The sequence below is a fragment of the Mchenga conophoros genome, linkage group LG23 (genome assembly GCF_057382185.1).
Source record: "Mchenga conophoros isolate Kocher_MC1m ecotype Shallow Benthic linkage group LG23, M_conophoros_male_GT1.1, whole genome shotgun sequence".
Classification (NCBI taxonomy): Eukaryota; Metazoa; Chordata; class Actinopteri; order Cichliformes; family Cichlidae; genus Mchenga; species Mchenga conophoros.
Genome location: NC_140547.1, coordinates 46,636,069 through 46,663,344, shown reverse-complemented (window position 1 = coordinate 46,663,344; position 27,276 = coordinate 46,636,069). Strand labels below are relative to the sequence as shown.

The window sequence follows — 27,276 nt, the reverse complement described above, 5'->3', positions numbered from 1 at the left end:
AATTGTTTACTGTGCTTCACACAGCCTGATAAGGAGCAGTGGTACAGAGTGAAAATGATGAATTAACGGTGTGAGTTTTATTTCGGAGAGAATATGAAAAGGTTGTGTTGATTTGACTCAGTTGTTTAAGTTTCTGCCAAAGCAAAACATTTGTGTGCAACCAGTGTCCACTATTGAATTAAGTCAATCCAACATGTATTTGTCAGTGCAAAAAGGAGTTACGGTACCTGTATGCCTACACAATATAGTGTGTGAAGTTTTGGTTGATTTTTGGGTTTTGTTTGACACTAGGTTGATACTATCAGTGAGGTTTGGATTGTTCTCTTTCTCTAACATAGAGAAAGAGGGTTTGATCTTTGGACATGTTTGTAATGGGCCCCAGTATTTGTTATTATATGAGTGTTTTATTGGTTACGTTTGTTTTTGCTTTTGTTACAGTGCACTGAGATAAGAACATCAGAGAGGTGTGATCCACCGGTGGTGATATTTTGGTATCTTGTGAGTTCCTGATTTAACAAATCAGCTCTTTAATCCAGGCCTGAGAGATTGAACTTTAAAGCGCTATAAAATATTCTTACTGAAAACAGTCGCAAAGTATTTTTCTCCATGATTATAATGGGCTTGGGAGAAATTCACTTATATGGGACATTGATCACATGAGAAGTCCTGAGCCTAAAAGGATTGCAGCGAGTCGATCCAGTCCAAAAAAGAAAAAAAAAACAAACAAGGAACTGTTTCCTTTAAAATGATGACGTCATCTTGCTGGTGATGGAGGCTCGAATAGGTTGCGCGTGAGACTCCATTATCAGCAATATCTGGTATGAATGTGTGTGGATGTATGCATGTGACTGGACTGTGACGGACTGACGACTAAAAGTTTTAACTGACTTGATATTGAGACAAAAACGGTACCGACTTTAGGATTATTAAATGTCCACAGACAATTCACCCAGCCTGTAAAAGAAGGGTGGATGTTTTGTTTTTGCAAGAACAGAAGGATGACAGAGACTAAAGAGCTGTAGCTTCACAGGAGTGTGAACTGCAGGCTGAACCCTTTGGTTGCTAATTTTGAGTTACTGATGTTTGCATTAAGAAAATTGTGTTTTAGTAGCTGTGTTTCGATTAATGTATCATATTATATGGTGGGGAATGTTAAATGCTAAAGTGAAGAAAAGGTTTGATTCCACTCATGACTGAACATGTTATTATTAACCATAGTGGGTCACTGTAAAGAGTCAATTAATTTTTATAGAGGTAAAAAAAAAAAAACAACAAAAAAACAAAAACCTCCACCGAGGTCTATGAATAACAGGGGAATGATAGACAGCCACACTCAAAATGGAGATATGTAATGATAAACACTGGTCCCCGTCTTTTGGGCGCTTTCTTGAAGTAGTCAACAATTTAAAAGTAAGATAAAATAACAGGGGCATGTGCTGAGGGGTGGTGCTGCACAAGAACAAGAGTAAAATAAAGAGAATATTGTTTTCAGTTTTGAGAAGTGCAAATTAAAATGTACCATTACACTAAGAGGATCAATATGAAGCTTGATATTTGTTAATTTTGAATGAAGTACATGATTGGTGACTGTTCTGTCCTGAGCTTTTGTTTTTACAGCACCCGCTTGATCACACCAACAGTTTCTCGCCACCGAAGAGGGGTACTTGCAAAAAATAGAGAATGGGGAGGAATATCATCAAAACTGGAAAAGGTAATCCCCAAAGGGGGTGATAACGCCATAACTTTCACTTATGGTCAAATTCTCAAAATTTGACCCCGAACTTGAAAAATTCTTCAAACATTTAGAGACAGAGTGGAGGTTTAGATCAACACATGTCACAAACCACATAAGGCTGGAGCATTTGAATCAAAAAGGTGAATTGATACGCAGCAAAATGTTGATCATATTGATTATGTTTATTCCAGGGTGCAGAGAAGATTATTATTATTAAAGACAACAAATGAAATAACGAAAACTAGAAGTGGAAAAATTTGCGTTAACGGTAATAAAATCAAAACAAAAAGGAAAACTAACTAAAACTGTACTGAATGTTCACAAAACTAACTAAAATTAACTAGATTTATAGCAAAATGTGTTTAGTTGCATTGATGTGTGCGTGCCCTGCAATAGTAAAGTCAAGGCAGTACGTTAGTCGAGTCGTCTGTGTTGCTGCTCCGTCCACGCGCAGAATCATGTCAGGAAAAGTCGGGAGAAAGCGCCAGAGTCCAATTTAGGATTACTTTGAATATGACTGTTTTTTAGATATAGCAAGAGTCTTGTAGTGGAGAGAGACACAATGTCCTCCTGAGACCCAGGGAAAGAAAAAAGGGAAAAGTATTTTCATTTTTTTCTTTTTCTTTTTTCTTTTTAAGATAAATCAAGTGCTGGGACGGTAAAATAAACACATTACAAAAACAAAATTGTTTTTAACTAATTTTATTTAAATTTTACAACATGTGCACTACAGTGCACAAGGGGAGTTCATTGATCACGAATGTGAAACTAACAACATTCAAGAGCTATTTAAGAAGATTACATGTTCCACTGAAATTTTTGTAAGCAGGATATTAAAACTTATTTATATAACAATATCATAAAAATGTAGATCAGGGATCAACTTAGAAGTCACTGACACTTCACTAGCTGTAAGCCATTGGTTCAGGAATAAGTGATTGCACTGGGCTTTCTATTTCACAAAAGTCAATTCATTTATGATATCTGAGGAAGTACTGTGATTTTTATTTTTATTTGGAGACACAAAGGAACATTTGGCACTTCCCACATCTCACATATGTTTTACTGTTGCACAACTGAAATGCCTTGGACTGTTAACCATTTCAGGCAAGTGGAGTGAACCATATTTTGTCATGTTCTCCGTGAAACTAAATGAGCCTAATTCTTAAAGACCTCTCAAATCATTTACTAGATGTTTATTCTTTGAAAATTAATAAAAATCTGAGTTTAACAAAACATTTTAAATGTAAATATCAAGCTTACCTTTCTTTCTTCCATAAAATGTGCTTGTGGGCACGTCAGCCATTTTGAAAAGGTGGGAAAAACAATTGGCAAGGCCACACCCCCACACATGTGATATAATTTTAAAGGTACTGTTGTCCTCGCTAAGAAACATCAGGACTTAGAGGAGTGGCAAGTAGAGTATGAGAGCTACAAGCAAAAACTAAATGTGTACTACAGTGCGCAAAAATGAATTACTGGGCCATCAGGGGGTTATGAGGGACATTTATGACACGAAAAATCCCACAAACCTTAAAGTGCACTTGAAAAGCTCACACAAGAAGGTTAACCTAGCTTACCTTGAAGAGCTCACCCACTCAACCCGCGTCCCCCGAAAACAGCTAACCCCAGATAAGGCAGCGTGATGTATCCCGAGATAACAGGACTGGGACATCTAAATAAATGTGTGAAACAATCGCCTTCAAAAAGGTTATCAATTCACTTCAACCAAAATTAGGAACACTCGGTGCGGCAAGAGTTAATAGTTATTAGTCTCAACACCCAAGGATAACCAGAAGAGCATGATTGATATGATGGAACTGAGATTTTGTTACACTTAATTTTTGCAAAACACAACTAAAACTAAACTGAAACTAAGGATTTTCAGGAAAATAAAAACTAGACTAAACTAGCAAAGAATTGGTAAAAACTGATTCCAACTGGTAAAAAAAAATTGAAAATCTGGAGGCAAAACTAGAAAAAACATAGAAACTAATGAAAATTGCAAAATAGTTAAAACCCTGGGGCGGAGATTGGCAGATCTGACCAGGAAATGTTATAAGATGGATTGTCAGGACAGTCAGCGTTAAAGCCACTTTCAGTCCATACTAGGATGGCATTGGACATCTTCGGGGCGGAAGAGAGTTGGTGTGACCAAGGTGTGGTTTGGCTTGTTTTATGTATATTTGAGATCATATGGCTCTGGATGGACCAGTTACCAGGGCATGGAAGGAGGACAGACTCATTGACTGAGGAGAAGGAATTTCCTGGGATTGGAGATCCTCTGGGTGAGTGGTTGATTAAAAGCATGCATAAAATAGAAGTTATCTGTTGTTATTGATTGGTAATAGATTGATAATTGGCCACATTTACAGCTGTATTGACTTGTTGTGGACGTAGTCGACTTCAGGTTTAAGCACTCTAATTAACAGGTTGAAAATAGTGACATTAAAGGAAGAATATGCAGCACCACCCTGTCAGACGCCAGTGACGGTGGAGCTCACTGATGAATCAGGTGAGCTGGATTCATGGCTGATTCAAAACTAAGATCCCCCTGCTGTGGTCAGGAAGGGGAGAACAGGGGGAAATAACATTTAAAAGAGGCATTTATAAACGTTTATGGGTCAAGCGAAACGGGATAAAAGGGGGTGTTTTACTGTTATTTTAATATCAGCATTATTATTGTATGAGAATCATGCAACAAGCATTGCATCGATGATCATATATTGAAGCTTTTGACCTTATACTAACATCTGTGTTCCTGTGATGGTTATAACCTCTGATGAATCTTCTATTTACAGGTGTTAGGATAATGATATAATTTTTCATTGCAGGTGTAACCATGATCATTTTCATACATATTGCAACTTGTTGCTCATTGTAGAGTTGTGCTCAAGTTAATAAGGGTTAAAAGCTACAGTCAGCGCGAATGTCTGACTGATCTATTGAGGGAAAAGGCTTCGAGCACAGAAGGCCGCACGCGCTTACAAAACACTGATATCATGTTATTTTTTGTGATCTTTTCTTCAATTATGTCTTTAAGTTTAGTTTAAATAGTGGCAGTTAATTAAACGACATTTATTAAAATATTAAATACCTGAGTCAGAACATTACACGCAGATCACCTTAACGATCTGGGAAACCTTGTAGCTGCCTAACCTTTTCTTTTAATGTTCTAGCTCCGTTGATTTGACACATGGGGATGTGTCAAAAAAAAAAAAAGGGGGGGGAAGTTGAGCTTTAACATCAAACAAGGATTATTTGAACATTTTATAACTTCATTTGTGTCTTTAATACCTTAGGAATGGTAAAACTTAAGCTAATAGCGGCCCGAGAAGTTTCCGGTCTTTTGTAGAGGATCAGTAAGAAGCATAGATCATTATTTCCATGTGTAAGCATCAATCATTGAAATGAACTGAATAGCGTTTAGAAGATTTGTTAATTTCTTTGTCTTTTGTTAAAAAGAGTGGTTTCAATAATGTTCAGACACACCTTGCAAATGTGCTTATAACGAGTTGGCACTTGGTCTTTTGAAGGTCATAAGCTTCGTTCGGCGTGATGGTCCGGACTGATATATTGCAGGTATTGACTTTGAGTGCAGAGGGCTAAATGCAAACACGCTTACACACACATAGGATATGATTAGAATAAGTCCCTGGAACATTCTGAATGTTTTTAAACCAATTCTGAATCACTAGAAGGTCAGTAGATAACAACATTAGATTATTAGGGTTAGGAAGAGAGGTGTTTTGGTTTTCTGTCTCTTACAGAGAAAGGAACAGACACCAGACGAGGTCACAGATATACGAGGATCCTCCGCAGCAGAGACAGACACAGTGACTGCCAAGACACCAACTGGGTCCAAGGGTCATGGCGTTTGGGCTCCAGCTAGTCACCACAAAAGGATGGATCCCATAAACACAGCAATAACCATGAAGGGGTTGGCGGAAATCCGGGAACACCAGACCAACGAAGTTCGAGAGGCTCTTGGGCAAAAAGGGGGACACCTTCCTGTTCCTTTTTCTGGAGGATACACAGATCGTTGTTTGAAATCGGGGCAGAATAATCCCCTGATCTGTGCCACGACTGAAGGGTTGTCTAACCCCTGAGGTTGAAGAATGAAGAGCAGAGGATCACCCAACTGGACGACACTGGTAGCTGCAGCAATAACATAAAAGGCTAAAAGCTCCTTGGACAGAGGTTCTAGTCTGAGTACGTCTGGAGGGTATAAGGTAGCACCAAATAAAGCTGTGGGAGACCTGGGGAGTGTCATCTGTACCTGCTATTGTTGGAATAATAGTTTGTCTTGCATCTGAACTGCGCAAACATAGAGGTCATCCCACATATGGTTCGCCCCTCAGGGGGACAAAGGACCTCAGGAGTGAGAAGAGATGAACCCAGCCACACTGGATTATGGGGTGTTGGTGAGCTCATTATTCTAATGAGCTCATCAGGGGGAATTATTAGATTATAATATTATTTTATGCCATGTTAGACCCCTAATTAAAGATGGTGAATTATTATGTAGTTTTAGTTGGCATTATTCTCCTGAATTAGAAGAAGCTGATAACTATTGCATTAGTTAAACTGATTTGCATTACATTAAACTGCTGACTTGTTGTGAATGAATGATATTGTTTTATGATGCATTATACTGCTGAGTTATAAGAAATACTGTTCGCAGAAAGTAATTGTCTTATTTGTCTGATTAGAAGAGAACAGAATATACTGGAGTTTTCTGCCCCATCTCAGCAGGAGCAGATAGACGGGGAGCCAAGGTCGTAGCTTAGGCGCTGTGTGAGAGAAAGCATGTGAATGTTTAGGCTTTTTATGATAAGGTGGAGGCACCAGAGGCTATAAGAGTTTGAGCAATGCTCCACCATTTTGAGATCTGAGGCTGTCTGCATCAGTGTCCATCTCCCACGTGTGTGATCATTAAAATCATCGTTTGACTCAACCCGACCGGACCAGTGTTGTTATTGTGGTTTTTCCTCTTGTCTCCATCCCCAATATTTTGAACCATAACACACGCTATTTTAGTTAAAAATGCTTATAATGTTATGATAAATGGTAGTTTTGTTGTTACTTTTACAATATTATCCATCCTTCAGTTTCAGCGAACATGACAGTTAGCAGTGTAATAATTCCTCTGTGATAAAGAAAAATTAGCTTGTTTTCTTTTTGTGTGGGAGCTCGCACAGTGTTTCAACTTTACAGCCTTTTAATATGAAAGTCCTGTCAGTACACTTCCTTTTTACATCATTTCACACTTGCCCCGTGATGGGCAACAGTCTGACGTCTGCTTAGCCAGGAAAGCTTCAGCTTGTTTCTTTCCGCACATCTTCCTCTTCACTGTCGGTGGCTCACAGACATGTTAACAAGCATGGACGTATCAAAACTTTGCTTGATTTTGCTGTTACCACTAGCTGTGTCCCATGATGCTGAAGGTAATACAAGGAAACTATTTTCATTATGCATTATTAATATTTTTAAATTTATAACCTCCTTGCTTTTAGTTTAAACTAAACACATTATTATGGGATTAAAAAGATGGTTTAACATTCACAAAATATAGAAACTAAAGTCCTCTCTGACACAGGCTGAATCTTGTATTTACCGTATTTTGCTGTCCCTGTTTACAGAGACTGTTGTGAAGACAGTCAGGAGAGAACACGATGTCACTCGGATTTGCAACAAGGAAAGTCAGACTACTATTGTTTTGATTATCTGTAAGATCAAAAGACAGAGGGACACAGGAGGAGAGTGTCATCTGCTGTATCGACACGGAGAGAACGTTACTCAGGAATGTGACCCCAGGTTCTCAATAACAAAAGAAAATCAGACTGCCTTTCTGGAGCTGACCAGTTTAACACCAGCTGATAGTGGGAACTTCACCTGTGAGTGTACAAACACTGAAGGGACATATATTGTCCATATCAGTGTCACTGTGGAAGGTAAATGCATTTTGGTTTCTTTATCTGACACAGTTATTCAGCACTGTGTTAGCATTGTATTGACCTGCTTATGTGTTTTTTATTCTTGTAATTTGTTCATTTCTTTTCTTCTTATTTTCACTTACAGCAGTTTAAATACTCTCACTGACTCATTTATCAGGTACATCTTTGAACCGAGTTGGACCACCTTCAGCCATCAAACATGTCTTCATTTTTTGTGGCACAACAAGGCGCTAAAAACATTCCTCAAAGATTCTCAAGACATATTGAAATTACATCATCACACAGTTGCTGCAGATTCGTCAGCTGCTCTTACTTGAAGCAAACTTTCTGTTCCACCACATCCCAAAGGTGCTCTGCTGGATTGAGATCTGGTGACTGCGCAGGCCGTACATGATTTGAGCGCCGTGACATGGTGTGGTATCCTGCTGGAAGCAGCCATCAGACGATGGGTATTTTTTGGGCATAAAGACATGAATGTGGTCAGCAACAACCTTCAGGCAGGCTGTGGTGTTTAAATGATGCTCAGTGGTCACTACAGGGTCCAAAGTTTGCAAAGAAAATCCTTCACAGAGCATTACACCACCAGCAGTCTGAACTGTTAGAAATCAACTCATCGGGCAAGGCATCGTTTTTTTAGTCTTCTGTTGTCCAGACTTGCAAACTGTAGCCTCAGCTTGCTGTTGTTAGAGGACAGCAGTGATATCCAGTGTGGTCCGCTCTGCCTCAAGGTTTGATGTGTAAACAGCATTTTTACCCAGAGAATCACAGCTCACTGGATATTTTCTATTTTTCAGACCATTGTCTGTGAACAGAGATGATTGTGTGGGAAAATCCCAGCAGATCAGCAGTTTGTGAAGCACTGGGACCAGTAACATGTGCCATGTTGCTCTGTTTGAGCATTGATTTGCTGACATTTTATTATTTTATTAACCTTTATTTAACCAGGAAGATGAAGCTGACATGTGATTGACAAATGAAATGAACACTGAAATATTTGTGTTACACCCTGAACAAGTATACCTCATAAAGTGGCCAGTGAATGTATATAAGCAGTTGGACCAATTTCAGTTCATAGTAATATTCAGAAAAGATGCAAAAGAAGAAGAAGAAGACAAAAGAAAAGAGTACAGTGACAATATTTAAAGCTCTGTGGTTATAAAACTGGGGTTTCATTACTTCACTCAGAGTTTCAGTAGACGTAAACTGTGTTTGATTTGTGTTTTGATTTCCAGGAAATGAAAGTAAATGATTTTACTGACAAATGCATCTTTTCAATGATTTAGACACAAACGAGGCCCACACTTCAGCAGACAAATCTTTTTCCGTTTATCTGCCCGGTGTTGTGATCATCTTTATAACTGGAGTTATCGTGGGATTTATCTACTGGAGGAAAAGTAATGGGTGAGACTATTTTTGCTGTAGTAATTCAAAGATGATATAGATGTAGAGAAAGTAAAAGGAAACATCACATTTCAATAAATGAGAATTCGGTGTATGTTAAACATCATGTCTAGAATGAACACTTTTTATCCTTCCAAAAATAATTATCATTATTAAGAGAGAAGATAATATAAATGTAGATGTTCTTACTTGATGTTTCTCTGTTTGAATGTGAATAGTGTTACACTAATGCTGACATCCTTTCTTATCAACGTGGCTGCTTAAGGTCAGGAACATCTGGAGTGTCTGTACCTGAAAATCCCAACGGTTTGGTGAGCAATTTATTGCTACGATCTACAGCAGCTAGTTAAAAGTTTGCAGAAATGTAGTTTTTTACCATCAGGGCCTTATGAGCCTATACTGGTGTTTTTAAAAGTTATGTTTGACTTTATGACTTTCTGTCTCATTTCTGGGATGCTTAGAACTCATATTGCACTGCTGGAAATAGTTTATTTTGATGATTAATTTTGCATTATAATATTTATTTTTGTTTTTCCTGCATTATATAAAAATTGGTGTATTTCAGAAATAAAACTATGAAGACACTCAAAATAAATTTCCTGTGGTGGGAAACTATTTTGTGCAACTATTTTGTATTTACAGTTTTGAGAGATAAGCCTCTTAAATTTCTCTAACTAGAAATATATGTTAAAAAACAAAAACGATTTTCAATTTTTTGGTAGTTTATTGCATTTTTTTTTGCAATTTATGTAATTACTGTGCACTTAATGCAGACATATTATTAGAATTTGGGCTATAATGGTTGTATTGATGTATATCAACTTGAAATGCTCCCAAAAATGGCACTACAGCATGTAAAAATATAATATGAGCTCTGGCAGACTTGGTAAAACATGTACATTTATGTTTTAGGATGTTACTTATATAGATAATTACAGATTAGTGTTATAATACTATTAGTGCCAACTTCAGTGTCCTTTATTTTGTGAAGAAGCTCTTACAGAAATGAGCAGAAACATTAAATAATCCAGGCAACAGATGGAGAGATTTAAAGATCAATAGAGTGTGTGGGTAGACCGGGTTGAACTTGATTAATACCTAAAATATTTCACTTTTCTAAAGGATGACGATGAGCCAGATCAGCCCTATACAAACCTTCAGCAGCCATCGAGTGATTCCTACCAGACTATCATCTCAGTGAACCATCAACACGACAACAAGACACGCTCAGCAAGAAGCACAGGAACTGTGGGAGTGGATAATAAAGCTCTATGAAACATTTTAAAGTATATAAAACTTTAGGTGACATACTAATATAATAATATTCATATATTATAATAAACGTCCATCTTTTCACACTGGATATTTGTTTCCCAGTAATGGAGACCATTCAGTCATAATACTCCAACTCAGGCTCTCAGATTTAATACAATACAAACACAATAAACTGTGGCAAACATGACTCTTTGTATCAGACTAGTTTTGTTTTTGAACAAACATCTCATCATAATTTGAACACAATGTCCATCCAGATAAACAGAGAGATCAGTCTGGCTTAAACAATGTTGGTGGTTTACCTTCTACTGTCCTTCCACTTTTATGCACTTCTATTTTAGACATAGTAAAAGTTTCAGTGTAGACACAAGAGGTGAAATAAGGAGGGTGCAAGTCTTCCTGCTTTCACTATAGTCTACCTCACACTGTCAGCCACAGTTACTTCCTCACCAGCATGACTGCACGGAAACTCTGCTTTCTCCTGCTTCTGCTTGTGGTTTTTAGCAGTGAAGGTAAATATATATAATTAAAAAAGAAAAGCTGTAAAGCCAGGTGTTTAAGAAGAAAGCTTTAGTTAGGTTAGTGAAATAATATATGTGATTGATTTTCCCACAACAACAAATATATAGAAACTATAATCCCGATTTTGTTTCATTTTAACTGGAACAATTTATAGAGACTCTTGTGAAGACAATTGGAAAGAAACCCGATTCCACTCAAATATGCAGCAAAACAACTCTGAATATTACTGTGATGATACTGTGTGAGATCAGCACAGAGAGGAGCCGAGGAGAACAGTGTCGTCTGCTCTATCGTTACGACCGAGGCTTTATTCATGGCTGTGACTCCAGGTTCACACTGATCAAAGAAAATGAGACTGTGTTTCTCCACCTGCTCAACTTAACATCTGAAGACAGTGGGAACTACACCTGTGAGTGTGGATTTCGTGGTGGATTGTATGTTCTCCATCTCAGTGTGACTGTGAGAGGTAAAAACATTTTCTATTTATACCCACACCGCAGATTCAAGGTGGATGTTTGGAACTGCGTTAACACTTTCTTTTCTGTCATACATGGTTTGAGGTCGTCATTCCCGCCTGCAGCGGATTAATGAAAGGTTTCAGTCAGGAGATGAACATCTGGAATGTTTTTAAGCTCTTCTTCTGGCTAATTTGTTTAAAATTTCATTATAAAACTGCTCCAATCACAACTTTGGTGTTATTTCATCAGTGAAATGTTTGAATGATGCAATTGTAACTCTAATGTAATGAAAAGATAAACATGTTTTCCACTTTAATATAACAGGTTAATGCAAATTTCGTGACTTTTCATGTTTTCAAAATGAAGTTTTTTTGTTGTGTGTGGCAACATTCAACAGACGATGGAGATTCTTCTGGCATGAAGTTCATGGCTACAGTTCCCATCATTTCTGCTGCTGCTTCACTCATCAGTGTGGCTGTGATAACCTGTGGTTACAGCCTGAGGAGAAATCCTCGCAGGTGAAAACTTTTACTGACGCACTTAAACTCATGAAATGACCCTTTGAAATCACTTGAGCACATTACTGCATACAGCAGCCACTGTGGTGTTCAAAGTATCTCATAGGTTCTTTTAAAACACCACACATTAGTTGTAGACATAGCTAGTCTTGTTTTTGAGGTATTTTTCACCCCATGACCTCTGATGTTTTTATCCTAACAGAGAAAACAGATCAGGTCTAACTAACTTAACAGGATCTGAAACTCGCCAGATGTTTGTGAGTTTTCCATAGTTCTGTTTTACACTTAATTGTGCCGAGGCTGCAGTGCATTATGTCTGTGTTTTAAGCTGCACTTTAATTAAATGTAAATGACAGTGTAAATTGTTGTTTAGGACAAAGAGGACCGCTACATGAGCCTTCATCGGCAAAACATCGATGTCTACCAAACTATCTCCTCCGGTCGCCTTCATCATGATGCTGAGGCCACTGCATGTCACAGTCATGTACAATAATAATCAGAGATGGAGTTTTTACCCTGACTACGTGATCTATAAAACTATGATGCTAGACATGCTATCTATAAAAGACACTGACATTTTAACTTGCCAGCATCATGTGTACTGTTAGTTTGTTTTGCACTGAAAAAAGAGAAAAATATTAACGTCCAGTAAAACTTGTAATGATGTTGTGAATGAATTGCCTTAATTCATGGCTTTTAACACCATTTAATTTGTTTTTTATCTGGTTTGAACGTTGAAAATCCTCCACTTGGCTCTGTGGCCTCTGCCACCATTATGGTTTTTGCTATACTGGTCCACTTGATAGTCATATTTGATGATGATTTTACTTTATTTTGAGTCATTAGAATCAGAACGGGGGTCAGGAAAGAAGAAAAAAGATAAGCTGGGGAGAAAGTTAACAGAAGAAGAGGGAAAAATAGAGAAGAAGAGAAATAGATGGAGAGGAAGAGGGAAAAAATACTGAAAATCTATTTCATCATCTGCTGAAAAACACAAGGAAAAACCAACACAGTGGGGAACCCACAGCAACAACCAATAATATGCAGTAAGTAGGCTAGTAAGTAGTAGTAAATAATAGATATTAAATGTTACTGAGCAGTAAATGGGCCCAGAGGGCCGAGACCTGAGGGCACCCCACCCGCAGCACAGGCCCAACAGAGCCAGGGGGCCGGGCCCCACCGAGCAGCCGCCCAGAGTGAGCCACTAAACACAGAGAACCACTAATGCACTGTGGGTGGGGGCACCAGCTACTGGCAGGAAGTGTGGTGGGGGGAAATAATACGTGACTATTTTTATGTGGAGTGGAATTAAACTGCCATAGAATATGCTTGTGGTGGATTTGACTCAACACAAGCGTATTGTCAAAGTGTTCTTTGGCATGCATCGAGACAGTTTCTCAGATACTGAAGTGACTTGAGCAGAGCCAGTTAAAGCCTACTGTGCTTGAGTGGGCAGCTCAAGTTTCCACGTGGAAGGTTTAGTGAGACAAAGACAGGAAGTTAAAGCTGCTGACTAATAATCTGCAGGTTCCTGATTTGAGTCTCTGTTAAGAGGATGGTGTCTCTGAGATAATTGCTTTTGTGCATCGATAAATAAACAGGGAAATAAATGAATAGAAAAAAGCATCCGAGCGGATGTGCACCGATGGTGTGCCCACTGGTCTTAAAGTGCCTTTGCGCCCCTTACCATTTATGGAGGTCCCATTTGGGCACATTGGCATGGACCTATAGTGTACATGGATGTTGCTTTGTATTAGTTCTGGTATATTATACAACACAATAACATGATGCAGTGCTGCTGTGCACCATTTCTGCAAAGAGTGTGGTGCAAGCAAGGAAGATAAGATAACTCTTGCACAGTCATACCTAGTACAATAATACAACAAATTTGGAAACTGTCCCACCATAACACAATCATTTAGATACAATATTGGACTTTGTTTACATGTAACTGCACAAATAGAATTTAGAAATGTAATTATTGACAAGAGTGAACAACCACTTATAATGTAATCTACAGCTGTGACCAAACAGCTAGATAGAGAATCAGAAGTGTTGTGTTTTCTACAAAGTTTGCTGTTTCAGTGAGAGTCATATGTCATATCATTTCAAACAGTGGCGATCCAGAAATGTTGTACAAACGAGTAAGACTAACTACAGACTTTAGCCAAAGTTGTTAAGTTAGCTAAAGAGTTGGGATTGTGTGTAAGGCATAAATAAACCTAAAATGCAATGTTTTGGACGTTCTTTGGCACATTTCCCTACTGTAGGGGTCTCTGCAAGCATACGGGGCTCTGAGAGGGAACAAGATGACAACGAGGAATTCTACTGGAAACAGTCGATCATGTCTGTCAAAGCTGAATTCAGGGCAAACTAGGCTAAATTAGTGTTTTTAGCTAACAGCTACAGTAAGCATAAAAGTGACTGTTGGGCTATTATTTGTTAACAGGGGCGATTTTAGCCCATTTTTGGGGTGCTTTGGTTCATTTTTGGGGTGCTTTGGTTCATTTTTGGGGTGCTTTGGTTCATTTTTGGGGTGCTTCAGCACTTACTTATTTTTTTTGACAATATTTCCTGTTTGTGTGACACACTACTAAAAATATAAAAGGCAGAACTTGGTTGAGAGGTAACATTTTAACAACAAAAGTATCCATAATATTTTTTAATATTTTGTAATAATTTATTTGTAATAATTTATTCTGTTTCAGGAGTGTTTTTATGCATCTGTATTATATTATACAAACACATTAAAAGTGAATCTCTGTCCAAAATATGCACTCAGTTTACTTCTTACTCACTATGAGCATCATTCATTATTCTCCTCCAGTAATTAAGGTTAGGATATGTATTTTTTTTTATTCCAATCCATTCTTCTTTGGCAGCATTTAAATAACCTTGATCAGAATTGATGGTTTTGTTACAGACTTTTCAAAAAAGTGTTTTGCTTTTCTTTCACAAATGTGGGATTAAATTGTTAAAAAGTACAAAACAGTGATGTCATGTTTTGTGACGAGGACCCAGGCACAGAGAGACTTGATGGATTTAAGAATCTTTTGATTTAATAAAGAAATTTGCAGACTTGCACAGAGACGGTAAAATTATGATGACTGATAAAGGAGGCGAAGACAACAGACGATGAGGACAGGGAGGATGCAGGGACAGAGACGGGGAAGAAGTCTCATCGTGACGAGTAAAGTGTATGTTGGCTGGCTGGGCAGCTCTCTGGGTGCTCAGCCCCCCGAAGCTCTGATCCTAGAATCCTCCCTGAATTGTGTTAATACAGTATGTCAAAATGAAAGCATAACTGTACAGGGTGGGCCAGTTATATGGATACACTGTAATAACATAGGAATGGTTGGTGATGTTAAAGTCCTGTTTGTGGCACATTAGTATATGTGAGGGGGCAAACTCCTCAAGTTCGGTGGTGACCATGGTGACCATTTAGAAGTCGGCCATCTGATACCAAATGATACCAAACAAGGCAAAGTAAATAATTTTTAAAGGTAAATGTAGAGGAAACATCAAACGTTGTCACGGCTGGGGCAGCAGTCGTGTGGTGGAGTGAATGAGGACCAAGATGCAGACGGCGGTGGAGATGCGAGTGGAGATTTATTTACAGTGAAAATAACAAAGGTGAGGGAAGAAGCGAACATCAACCTAAACTGGGAAGAACTAACAGACAAAGCAGAAAACATGAGGGCAGCAGGGAAACACAGAGATGACACGAAGAAGGCAGAGAGACGTGGAGAAACACCGATGGACACGGAGACTTTTCACCTGTTCCTTTTGTTTGAAGTGGCCGAACTTGGCCACAGTAGGACGTGGTCTCCCGGTCGCAGCCCGCATGGGGCCGATGCGATGCACTCTATCAAAGGCGATGTTCTTCACCGTGTCCTCCAGCAGCTTCAGGTGGGTTTTGATGAAGGTTTTGCACTCTGAGCCTTCTTCATCACAAGATCCTGGAAGCACTGATCAATGTAATCTTGGAGAGCCTCTAAACTCTCCCCGTTGTTCTCCAGGGTGTTGGAGATGATTTAGACAAATATTGTTAGTTAGAAGACAATTGATAAGTGTATTTGGTAATACTGAAGCTTAAAGGAATTTGTTCAATTCTAAACTACCATTCGCTTTAATTTTCCGCCAAAATCTCCGCGTCTGACGTCAGTTACAACATGAGTCGCTTACCTCTGTCACTCTGAAGTCACATTGAGTTTTCCTCACTGACTGTTTTAGACAGGATTGTGGGAGCAACACAAAAAGCAGCTTCAGCTGGAAACACACAGTTTAGTGTCTTTGCTTCTCGCTTTAAGTCACAATAAACAGGAAACTCATTGTGTCTCATGTCAGAATCACTCATATACAGGACAGGAAGAGGTGGAGCTTATTTCCTGCAGGGAGCGGTTAGCAGTCTGTGTCTTTCTCATTTCTGACTCCTAAAGAGCTGAAAAACACAGGCTGTTATTGGCTGGCTGACACTGGGATTAATGTCCTTGAAGCCAGCAGTCTTTAATGTCCAGGTTCAGAACGGGCAGGTGAAAAACAGTCCTTTATGTCCTCTGATGTTCAATAAACTGTCCTGATTACTGAGGGAGCAGAGAAAGTGTCTCCATCACTCACCACAGCTGGATGCTCTGAAATCCTGGAATCCAGCTGTGGAGAGGAGCGCCGGCGGCGTGGACGCAGTTTAGTAATCAGGGAACGGGAGACAGGAGGGAAACACAGCTGGGACCAATTACACACACGAGACAGGAAACAGTAACACAGGACTGTCAAAGTAAAACAGGAAATATAACACAGAGTCCAAAGTAAGGAGACGTGGGACACAGTGAAGACACAGAAACAGAAACCAGAACTATAATCACAAAACAAACTCAGAAACATAAAGAGTGAATCAGCTGATTCAGTGTTTGTGACAAAAACATGGATCCTGGTTAATAACTTTTATTTGTTTGTTTCTGTATTATTTTGTGTATCGTTCTTATGAGCTGTTGTTTTGTCAGTGAAATATTATTTCATTGTTTTAAGCTTTTTGTTGACTTTGAAGTGCTTAAGTTGATATTTTTGAACATTTAATTTGTTCGATTATTGTCGAGTCGATAAAACTGTCAAACGCACAGCTGCTTCCAGCATGGCCGGAGGAGAGGTGGCCGAGCAGACGCACAACACACACAGCTCACAGGTTTGCATTTCTAGATATTGCAGATGTTGCAGAAATTGAGAGTAAAGAACTCAGAGATCCAGCGCTGTCTCCTGCCCCTTATTTATACACCACAACACAACGACAGGCGTAACTCACACAAACGGGTAACATGAGGCTCAGATGCTTTGGACGTGTTCACATATACTGGACACAGAATGATGAAGATGGAGCTGCAGGAAGGAGGAAAAGAGGAAAAACACAGAAAAGATTCACAGATGTGGTGAAAAAGGACACGACAGCTTCTGTTTGTTAGTTTGGTTTTTCTTTATTTGGTAAAGATTCAGAAATAAAGAGAAGATCACATGTTTGAATATTATATTAACGTTCTGTAATTACAACAAGTTGTAAAATCTTTCCAGAGTGAGACAGAGACTGTGCAGAGACTGTAGAAGGACAGAGCAGCAGCAGAGCAGTCCAGATACACTGATGATCCTCTGTCAGATCCAGAGGGACACACAGGGCTGATGCTGGACTCTACATTGTGTCTGACAGTGGAGCTGTTCTCAGAGCAGTTCACTCTGCAGCACTGACAGTCATCTGCACTTCATTCCTCTGTCAGTCACTGCTGGATGAAGCTCTCCTCTCCACCTCCCAGTAACATGGCCCAGTCAGAGCGTCTCTACACACAAGCTGCTGCTGCTTCAACCTCTCTGGATCATCAGGACACAGCTGCTCCTCTCTCAGCACACACACCGTCCTGTTTACCATCATCACCACCACCTGCAGAGAGAAGGAGGAAGAGCAGAGGAGATAAACGAGTGTTTCCAGAGACTCTTCATCAGCTGTCAGTCAGTGATGCAGCACATCCAGTATAAAGAGCAGCAGGGACGTCAGTGCTGGGACTGTACTAGGACTCATTGTTGCTTCACTTTTTCTAATCTTTGGATTTTTATTGAAGTTGCTGAAAATGTTTTTCCCTCCTAGTTTGAGTTTGGACTTTCATTCATTAGAAGAACCTTGGTGTGTCCACTCTGAGCTCTGTAGGAACCCCAACAACAAGCCCAACAATCCAGATGGACGGTTCCAGCTGTTAACTGGAGGAATTCCATCCAAACATCTGCTCTCACTAAATTCTTCCTCACCTACAGACTGTGTTCTTCACTACTTTAAACTTGGAAATCAATGCAGTCATTGGTCTGCGTGCTGCTTTGTTCAGAGAGCTGATTGGCTGTTGACAGTGTTTGATCAGAGCGTGTCAGCCGTTACTATGGTGACCATAAAGGTGAGAAACAGGAAGTGTTTGTGTCCAATCCTGAAGCCTGTCACCGTTCTCCTCTCACAGCTTCACTGAGAAGCTGCAGCTTTACAGGAAACACTGGATCTTTGTTTCATACTGACTGTGTTTAGTACAATACTGCTGACAGCACCACCCACTCACTCCATCACTCTACTTACACCAGAGTCTCCAGTCTGTAGTCTGGACTCTTCTTAAGATCAGACAGCTGCTTCACATCTGGATCCTTCAGGTTGTTTCCATACAGGACCAGCAATCTCAGATGGGAGGGGTTGGACTTCAGTGCTGCTGCCAGATAATCACAGCTGATCTCTGACAAACCACAGCTCTCCAATCTGTATAAAGAACGAAAGATGTAAGTTTATTAGACAAAGTGCTTGAAATCATTCAGTGTTTCATCATCTGTTCAGAGCTGAAGAAGGTTCAGAATGTAGAAGTTTAGAAAATGGAAACTCCAAACAGCTGAAGCCAACAGGAAGCAGCTTCAAACAGGAAACTGTGCAGAGTTTCAGACTATATGTCCTGATGCAGCCAGTTGGATTTTGGAGATTTGAATCTCTGTTCTGTGACTAAGTCCTTGAATCATTTCTTCCAGTTGGTCCAACAAGACAGACTAAGTATTGGACATGTGTTGTGGCTCCATCAGGGGAGCTTCTAAATGTGATGTGATGGCCCCTCTGGGTCTGTCAGGTCACAGCACTGAAGAGAGCTCAAACTGGGCACACAGTTGTTCCAGTCTGGACCAAAGACTCTATACTGGGACTGAGGGACTGCTTTGACTGCACCCACTGGGACTTTTGAAAGGCTCATGTTCTCACTTAGATCATCGATTTCTACTGACATTTCTTTCTGGGAAAAATGGGGATTACTTTGGAAACAGGAAGTATTTTCCCCAATAAGCAGCCCTGGATTAGTAAATCACTCCAACATGTTCTCAGGCAGAAGAAGCTGTCTTGTCATGAGGGAGAGAAGAAAAAGATTGAGGCACAGAAACCTGTTGAAAGAGAGATAAAGCAGCTAAAATCAGGTGTAAAAGTAAAGCAGAGGATGAGCTGAATAAAGGACACTCAAGGCTGGCTTGGAAAGGAATGAAGTCCATGGTGGGGATGCAGAACAAGGAGCAAAGATGAATGTGATGCTGAATCAGCAGAAGACTTGGACTCATTTGATTCCAGCTTTGATATCATTGATTTCAATGAAGAGCTTTGTGATTGTAGCAAAGGGCTGGTAGCTCTGAGAGTCCCACTGATGAGGTGTTTGTGTGGAAATCTCTTAGTGGGACCAAAGAGAGAAAAAGCCCTGGTCCTGATGCTGTGGGAGGGAAATGATTGAAGTGTGCTGTGAGGAACTGACTGGGAGATTTTCACACATTTTCCAGTCCTCCTTGGAACAACAGGAAGTTCCCAGCATATGGAAACAAAGGTTAAGTGTCCTATGGCACTCAGTGATGATGGTGCTGTGGCCCCACCACCTCCACCTCTTTGTAAAGGAACTAACTGTAATCTGAAGCTTCAAATGGAACTAAGACTTCCTCCACTAGGTGGCAGTGTCTGATGAGAAAGTGTTAGTGGAGCTGGCCTGGAGTCAGAAACAGGAAGATGCAGGATTTGGGCTGAAATGGGCAAAAGTGGTTAGCACTAGTGCCTTAGAGCAAGAAGGTTGTAGGTTGAAGCTTGTTGGTCAGCTGGGCCTTTCTGTGGAGGTTGGATGTTCTCCCACAGTCCAATGAAATGCTGCTTAGGTTCATTGGTGCTTCTACATTGGCTGTAGGTGTGGATGTGAGAGAGTGCTTCTCTGTCGCTCTCTGTTGGCCCTGTGATGGACTGCTCACCTGTGCAGGTGGACCACGCCTCTTGCCCTATGACAGCTAGGGCACAGGCTGCAGCCCTGTGAGCCTAAGCTGAATAAACAGTTAGCAAAAATGATCCATAGATGGCCTGAAATCCCCCAGTTAGCAGTTTGGTAGATAGCTATGACATGCTAATCCCATCCAGCAGCTGTATTCTACCTGTAAGCTGATCCCTGCTGAGCCAAAGCACTTTTTCATATGCAAATTACAACCTTTAATAGAAACCTATTGGTCAGCATCTTATTAGCCTGCTGTTAGCTTCATTCCACAGAAAACTGAGAGAAACTAACAGAGTTGATAAAGAATAAAGAGAAATGTGCTGATTTAAAGCCTTTGAAGTGCTTCAGATGATCTCTGTCCACTTCTGTCCACTCATTCATTCATGTAAGCTTTCTAATGCAGCTTTGATCTTCACAGTCTGCTTGATGAAACTCATTCTAACCCTGAATGTCAGAGTGTTCCTCCTTCTCTTTCCCATCATTCATGCTGGCAGTGGAGGAGATTTGGATGTTGGACTGTGTTTTGGATGATGTGTGTATGTTTGTGTTGGACTGCTGTCTGTAAAGCAAACGCACATTTTGCTTTGGATTTCAGTGTCACACAGACTTTAAGGTGCAATGAAGAGTTTGAGAGTTTCACAGTGAATTTTCCAGTGGAGGATTTTTCTTCTTCTTTGAAGGTTTGAAATGTGAACATTGTTCTGCTGCAGTCAATGGACTAAACCAGAGAAGAAGAAAACAGACTTTACCATGAAGATCCTCAGTGTGGATCAGTATAATATCAGCCTGATGTCTGCAGTTTAGTGTCAGCACAACTTTCACATCATATTCATCTCAGCACAACTAAAACATGCTGACTGACCTCAGAGTTTCAAGTTTACATCCTGGACTCTCCAGGAAACCACACAGATGCTTCACTCCTGGATCCTGCAGCTTGTTGTTGTAGCTCAGGTTCAGCTCTCTCAGATGGGAGGGGTTGGACTTCAGTGCTGCTGCCAGATAATCACAGCTGATCTCTGACAAACCACAGATCCACAATCTGTATAAAGAATGAAAGATGTAAGTTTATTAGACAAAGTGCTTGAAATCATTCAGTGTTTCATCATCTGTTCAGAGCTGAAGAAGGTTCAGAATGTAGAAGTTTAGAAAATGGAAACTCCAAACAGCTGAAGCCAACAGGAAGCAGCTTCAAACAAACACAACAAGAGAAAAAACTCTGAATGTTTCACATTAAAGTCGTACATTTCTCATAAAAACAGGACAAATACTTGAAAAAGTCGTGTTTTTCCTTCCAGGAACCACATGGCTTCACTTTTAAAGGTGAAGTGTGAAAGAAATGGACATATTTGAAGTCCAACACCTTTTTCCAGTCACATTATTAAAGCAGACAAACTACAAGCTCATTTTCATTCCAACAAGTCATCTTCTGACCTGGACTAACAACACTGGTCTCTATGTGCAGCTGGCTGTGAGACCAGTGCTCAGGGAGCGTCTACAAAGTGCAACACTGAAAGAACATCACACACTCATTTGCTTCCAGCACTTTCACACAAACATCTACTGTCATTATTGTCACCAAACTCTGTGGATCCTTTATTGCAAATTCAAATGGGATCAAATGGTCAGACAAAAGAGGGTTATGAGGAAATATGATGAAATGTTGTGTATTAGCAGCAACTTATTGAATCTTTTTCCTCAGAAAACAAACAAAATGATTGACAAACATGTTTTTACAAACTCAGTGTTGGACTTGGATCAGCAGGATAAGCTGATGTTTAAAGGCATTTGAGTCTCGCTGTATGAGAGTCCAGTTCTTACTCAATATTTATGGATGATGTTCTTTCAGTGTTGCACTTTGTAGACGCTCCCTGAGCCTCACAGCCAGCTGCACATGGACCAGCTGACATTACCCAGCATTAGAGGCGGCTGTAAAAAATTCATGTTCCCATTTAAATGGTTTTAATTTGAATAAAACGATGTTGATTCATTCAATCCTGAATCGATGTTTAATATAAATGTATTTTGCCAGAATCTCAGGTTAAAGCTCACAAACTATTTCAACAAGCAGCAAACAGATAAAACAGTAAATGAGAGCAGCTAAACACACAAAGATGGAAACACAGAGCGTGGATCGTTCACTCGACGGCACGTACACGGACACGCCGTCGGGGCTGAAAGTGGACAGCTCACAGATCCTGAAGCTGCAGGTTTCATCTGTCTCCAACCAAAACTGAGTGAAGCAGCAGCAAAAGAAGATCCAAACTCTGCTTCACGTTTGATAAACATGCTCATGAATTCTCTCTGACTTTGGCTGTTCCTGCCTGCACAGCTCTCTCTCTCTCAGTGTACTCCAAGAACAGCTTCAAACATCTGTTTCTGCATCATTCACTGTTTATTAGCCACCAGTCTGCTGTTGTGTTCAGTGCTGTCGGCCTCTGACAGTAAAGCCTCATTTCTGCTGTTCCATGGAAACTTTTTAAAATGATGACAGATTATGTAACGGAGCGGAAAGGCTGAGTTTTATTTCCACAGTGTCGTTTTTTTAAAGGAAGGAAACCTTCCTCCAAACGGACAGAGCAGTGGAGCCGCCAAGGGAAAGCACACGATTAAAAAACTGTATAATTAAAATATAATTTATTATATTTAAATAGTTAAAAATGTAAGATAAATTAAAACAACCTTGGCCAAGGGATAACACAATAAAAATCAATAAAACACAACATTAAAAGTCCAGTGGCATCCACCACAGCATAAAAGTCCCAGGGAGTTAAGAAATCCAGCGAAGTAAAAGGGAAACCCAGCGGAGTCCTCTCCTTCCTTTCCGCATTCGCGTCTTGATATGCCCGGGTGGGCAGAGCTCTCAACTCCGCCCGCCGCTTCTTAAAAACTGCAAAGCCACACAGCCGTCCCGTGCCTTCCGCTGGTGCTGTCTCCGCTCTCCCCGCTGGTACTGTCACTCTCTGCACTGGTGCCCTGTGCGCTGGTACTGTCCGTTCTGTCCTAACGCCCAGCTCCACCAGCCCCTTCGGCTTGCAGGCGCTGCCGCCTGGCACCACTTACTCCTGGCCATCTCTCAAGCCTCTCGGTCGAACTGCTTCCTTTGGTCTGCCAGGCCCTCTTATTGGCCTCTCTGGGATCTCTCGCAGGTGTGATCAGTTTATTATCAGGTAGGGGCGGAGTCTTTCCAGGACAGGTGTTCAATTTAAATAAGATAAAAACATGCAATAAAGCTCATACAAACAAACCCAATATACAATATTAAAATATTAAAACAGATAAAACATTGCAAAACATGCACAATAAAACTCTAAATAACTTGTCCCGTTTCACCCCGTGACAATTACAAACTCTCAGCTGTGTCTGTAATCAAACCTCTGTAACTTTGCTTCACTTCAGCAGCATCAGCTCATGTTCACATGTTGCTTCATGGTTTGCTTCAGTTTTTGATCGACTGCAGAATATTTTGAAGGTTATCTGCTATAAAAAGCCAGAAGAGGAAAATCTGCTTCATGTGTTTCTGTTTGATCCTCAGTGACTTTGACACAAAGGCCTCTGCTGTGATGATCACACCTCTGATCAAGTCTCACAGTGTCACAACTGATAAATGATCAGAGTTAGAATATTTCTGACTGTCTGCTGTGTGCCGTGACCTTTGACCTGCTAAAGACAGTCAGCTGTGGATTATTCATTGTTGTGTCTGATACTTAGAACTGTGAGGAAGAAGCTACACAGTTAATCAGGGTCCCCTCTCTCTGAATCAGGAAAGGTGGGCAGGCCGCGTGTGGGCCGCGGGCCATACGTTGAGCATCACTGTTTGAAATGTGAACATTGTTCTGCTGCAGTCAATGGACTAAACCAGAGAAGAAGAAAACAGACTTTACCATGAAGATCCTCAGTGTGGATCAGTATAATATCAGCCTGATGTCTGCAGTTTAGTGTCAGCACAACTTTCACATCATATTCATCTCAGCACAACTAAAACATGCTGACTGACCTCAGAGTTTCAAGTTTACATCCTGGACTCTCCAGGAAACCACACAGATGCTTCACTCCTGGATCCTGCAGGTTGCTGTTGGAGCTCAGCTCCAGCTCTCTCAGATGGGAGGGGTTGGACTTCAGTGCTGCTGCCAGATAATCACAGCTGATCTCTGACAAACCACAGCTCCTCAATCTGTATAAAGAATGAAAGATGTAAGTTTATTAGACAAAGTGCTTGAAATCATTCAGTGTTTCATCATCTGTTCAGAGCTGAAGAAGGTTCAGAATGTAGAAGTTTAGAAAATGGAAACTCCAAACAGCTGAAGCCAACAGGAAGCAGCTTCAAACAAACACAACAAGAGAAAAAACTCTGAATGTTTCACATTAAAGTCGAACATTTCTCATAAAAACAGGACAAAGACTTGAAAAAGTCGTGTTTTTCCTTCCAGGAACCACATGGCTTCACTTTTAAAGGTGAAGTGTGACAGAAATGGACATATTTGAAGTCCAACACCTTTTTCCAGTCACATTATTAAAGCAGACAAACTACAAGCTCATTTTCATTCCAACAAGTCATCTTCTGACCTGGACTAACAACACTGGTCTCTATGTGCAGCTGGCTGTGAGACCAGTGCTCAGGGAGCGTCTACAAAGTGCAACACTGAAAGAACATCACACACTCATTTGCTTCCAGCACTTTCACACAAACATCTACTGTCATTATTGTCACCAAACTCTGTGGATCCTTTATTGCAAATTCAAATGGGATCAAATGGTCAGACAAAAGAGGGTTATGAGGAAATATGATGAAATGTTGTGTATTAGCAGCAACTTATTGAATCTTTTTCCTCAGAAACCAAACAAAATGATTGACAAACATGTTTTTACAAACTCAGTGTTGGACTTGGATCAGCAGGATAAGCTGATGTTTAAAGGCATTTGAGTCTCGCTGTATGAGAGTCCAGTTCTTACTCAATATTTATGGATGATGTTCTTTCAGTGTTGCACTTTGTAGACGCTCCCTGAGCCTCACAGCCAGCTGCATATGGACCAGCTGACATTACCCAGCATTAGAGGCGGCTGTAAAAAATTCATGTTCCCATTTAAATGGTTTTAATTTGAATAAAACGATGTTGATTCATTCAATCCTGAATCGATGTTTAATATAAATGTATTTTGCCAGAATCTCAGGTTAAAGCTCACAAACTATTTCAACAAGCAGCAAACAGCTAAAACAGTAAATGAGAGCAGCTAAACACACAAAGATGGAAACACAGAGCGTGGATCGTTCACTCGACGGCACGTACACGGACACGCCGTCGGGGCTGAAAGTGGACAGCTCACAGATCCTGAAGCTGCAGGTTTCATCTGTCTCCAACCAAAACTGAGTGAAGCAGCAGCAAAAGAAGATCCAAACTCTGCTTCACGTTTGATCAATATGCTCATGAATTCTCTCTGACTTTGGCTGTTCCTGCCTGCACAGCTCTCTCTCTCTCAGTGTACTCCAAGAACAGCTTCAAACATCTGTTTCTGCATCATTCACTGTTTATTAGCCACCAGTCTGCTGTTGTGTTCAGTGCTGTCGGCCTCTGACAGTAAAGCCTCATTTCTGCTGTTCCATGGAAACTTTTTAAAATGATGACAGATTACAAACTCTCAGCTGTGTCTGTAATCAAACCTCTGTAACTTTGCTTCACTTCAGCAGCATCAGCTCATGTTCACATGTTGCTTCATGGTTTGCTTCAGTTTTTGATCGACTGCAGAATATTTTGAAGGTTATCTGCTATAAAAAGCCAGAAGAGGAAAATCTGCTTCATGTGTTTCTGTTTGATCCTCAGTGACTTTGACACAAAGGCCTCTGCTGTGATGATCACACCTCTGATCAAGTCTCACAGTGTCACAACTGATAAATGATCAGAGTTAGAATATTTCTGACTGTCTGCTGTGTGCCGTGACCTTTGACCTGCTAAAGACAGTCAGCTGTGGATTATTCATTGTTGTGTCTGATACTTAGAACTGTGAGGAAGAAGCTACACAGTTAATCAGGGTCCCCTCTCTCTGAATCAGGAAAGGTGGGCAGGCCGCGTGTGGGCCGCGGGCCATACGTTGAATATCACTGTTTGAAATGTGAACATTGTTCTGCTGCAGTCAATGGACTAAACCAGAGAAGAAGAAAACAGACTTTACCATGAAGATCCTCAGTGTGGATCAGTATAATATCAGCCTGATGTCTGCAGTTTAGTGTCAGCACAACTTTCACATCATATTCATCTCAGCACAACTAAAACATGCTGACTGACCCAAGAGTTTCAAGTTTACATCCTGGACTCTCCAGGAAACCACACAGATGCTTCACTCCTGGATCCTGCAGGTTGTTGTTGTTTCTCAGGTCCAGCTGTCTCAGATGGGAGGGGTTGGACTTCAGTGCTGCTGCCAGATAATCACAGCTGATCTCTGACAAACCACAGCTCCACAATCTGTATAAAGAATGAAAGATGTAAGTTTATTAGACAAAGTGCTTGAAATCATTCAGTGTTTCATCATCTGTTCAGAGCTGAAGAAGGTTCAGAATGTAGAAGTTTAGAAAATGGAAACTCCAAACAGCTGAAGCCAACAGGAAGCAGCTTCAAACAAACACAACAAGAGAAAAAACTCTGAATGTTTCACATTAAAGTCGTACATTTCTCATAAAAACAGGACAAAGACTTGAAAAAGTCGTGTTTTTCCTTCCAGGAACCACATGGCTTCACTTTTAAAGGTGAAGTGTGACAGAAATGGACATATTTGAAGTCCAACACCTTTTTCCAGTCACATTATTAAAGCAGACAAACTACAAGCTCATTTTCATTCCAACAAGTCATCTTCTGACCTGGACTAACAACACTGGTCTCTATGTGCAGCTGGCTGTGAGACCAGTGCTCAGGGAGCGTCTACAAAGTGCAACACTGAAAGAACATCACACACTCATTTGCTTCCAGCACTTTCACACAAACATCTACTGTCATTATTGTCACCAAACTCTGTGGATCCTTTATTGCAAATTCAAATGGGATCAAATGGTCAGACAAAAGAGGGTTATGAGGAAATATGATGAAATGTTGTGTATTAGCAGCAAGTTATTGAATCATTTTCCTCAGAAACCAAACAAAA

General features: G+C 40.3%; 2 protein-coding genes across 2 annotated transcripts in view; both read right to left on the bottom strand.

Annotated features, from left to right (window-relative positions):
• The window catches only part of LOC146548152 (NACHT, LRR and PYD domains-containing protein 12-like), a 390,489-nt gene that overhangs the window by 126,088 nt on the left and 237,125 nt on the right, over positions 1–27,276 (bottom strand). The gene's annotated exons all lie outside the window — the stretch shown is intronic.
• Positions 17,387–27,276, bottom strand: part of LOC146548156 (NACHT, LRR and PYD domains-containing protein 12-like) — a 47,143-nt gene continuing 37,253 nt past the window's right edge. The window contains exons 9-13 of the mRNA XM_085266310.1: positions 26,427–26,603; positions 24,143–24,319; positions 21,011–21,187; positions 18,462–18,635; positions 17,387–17,786 (exon numbers count right to left, since the gene is read on the bottom strand). Of these exons, the coding sequence (XP_085122436.1) occupies positions 17,777–17,786; positions 18,462–18,635; positions 21,011–21,187; positions 24,143–24,319; positions 26,427–26,603 (715 nt within the window). The 3' untranslated portion in view covers positions 17,387–17,776. The remainder of the gene's footprint in view (positions 17,787–18,461; positions 18,636–21,010; positions 21,188–24,142; positions 24,320–26,426; positions 26,604–27,276) is intronic.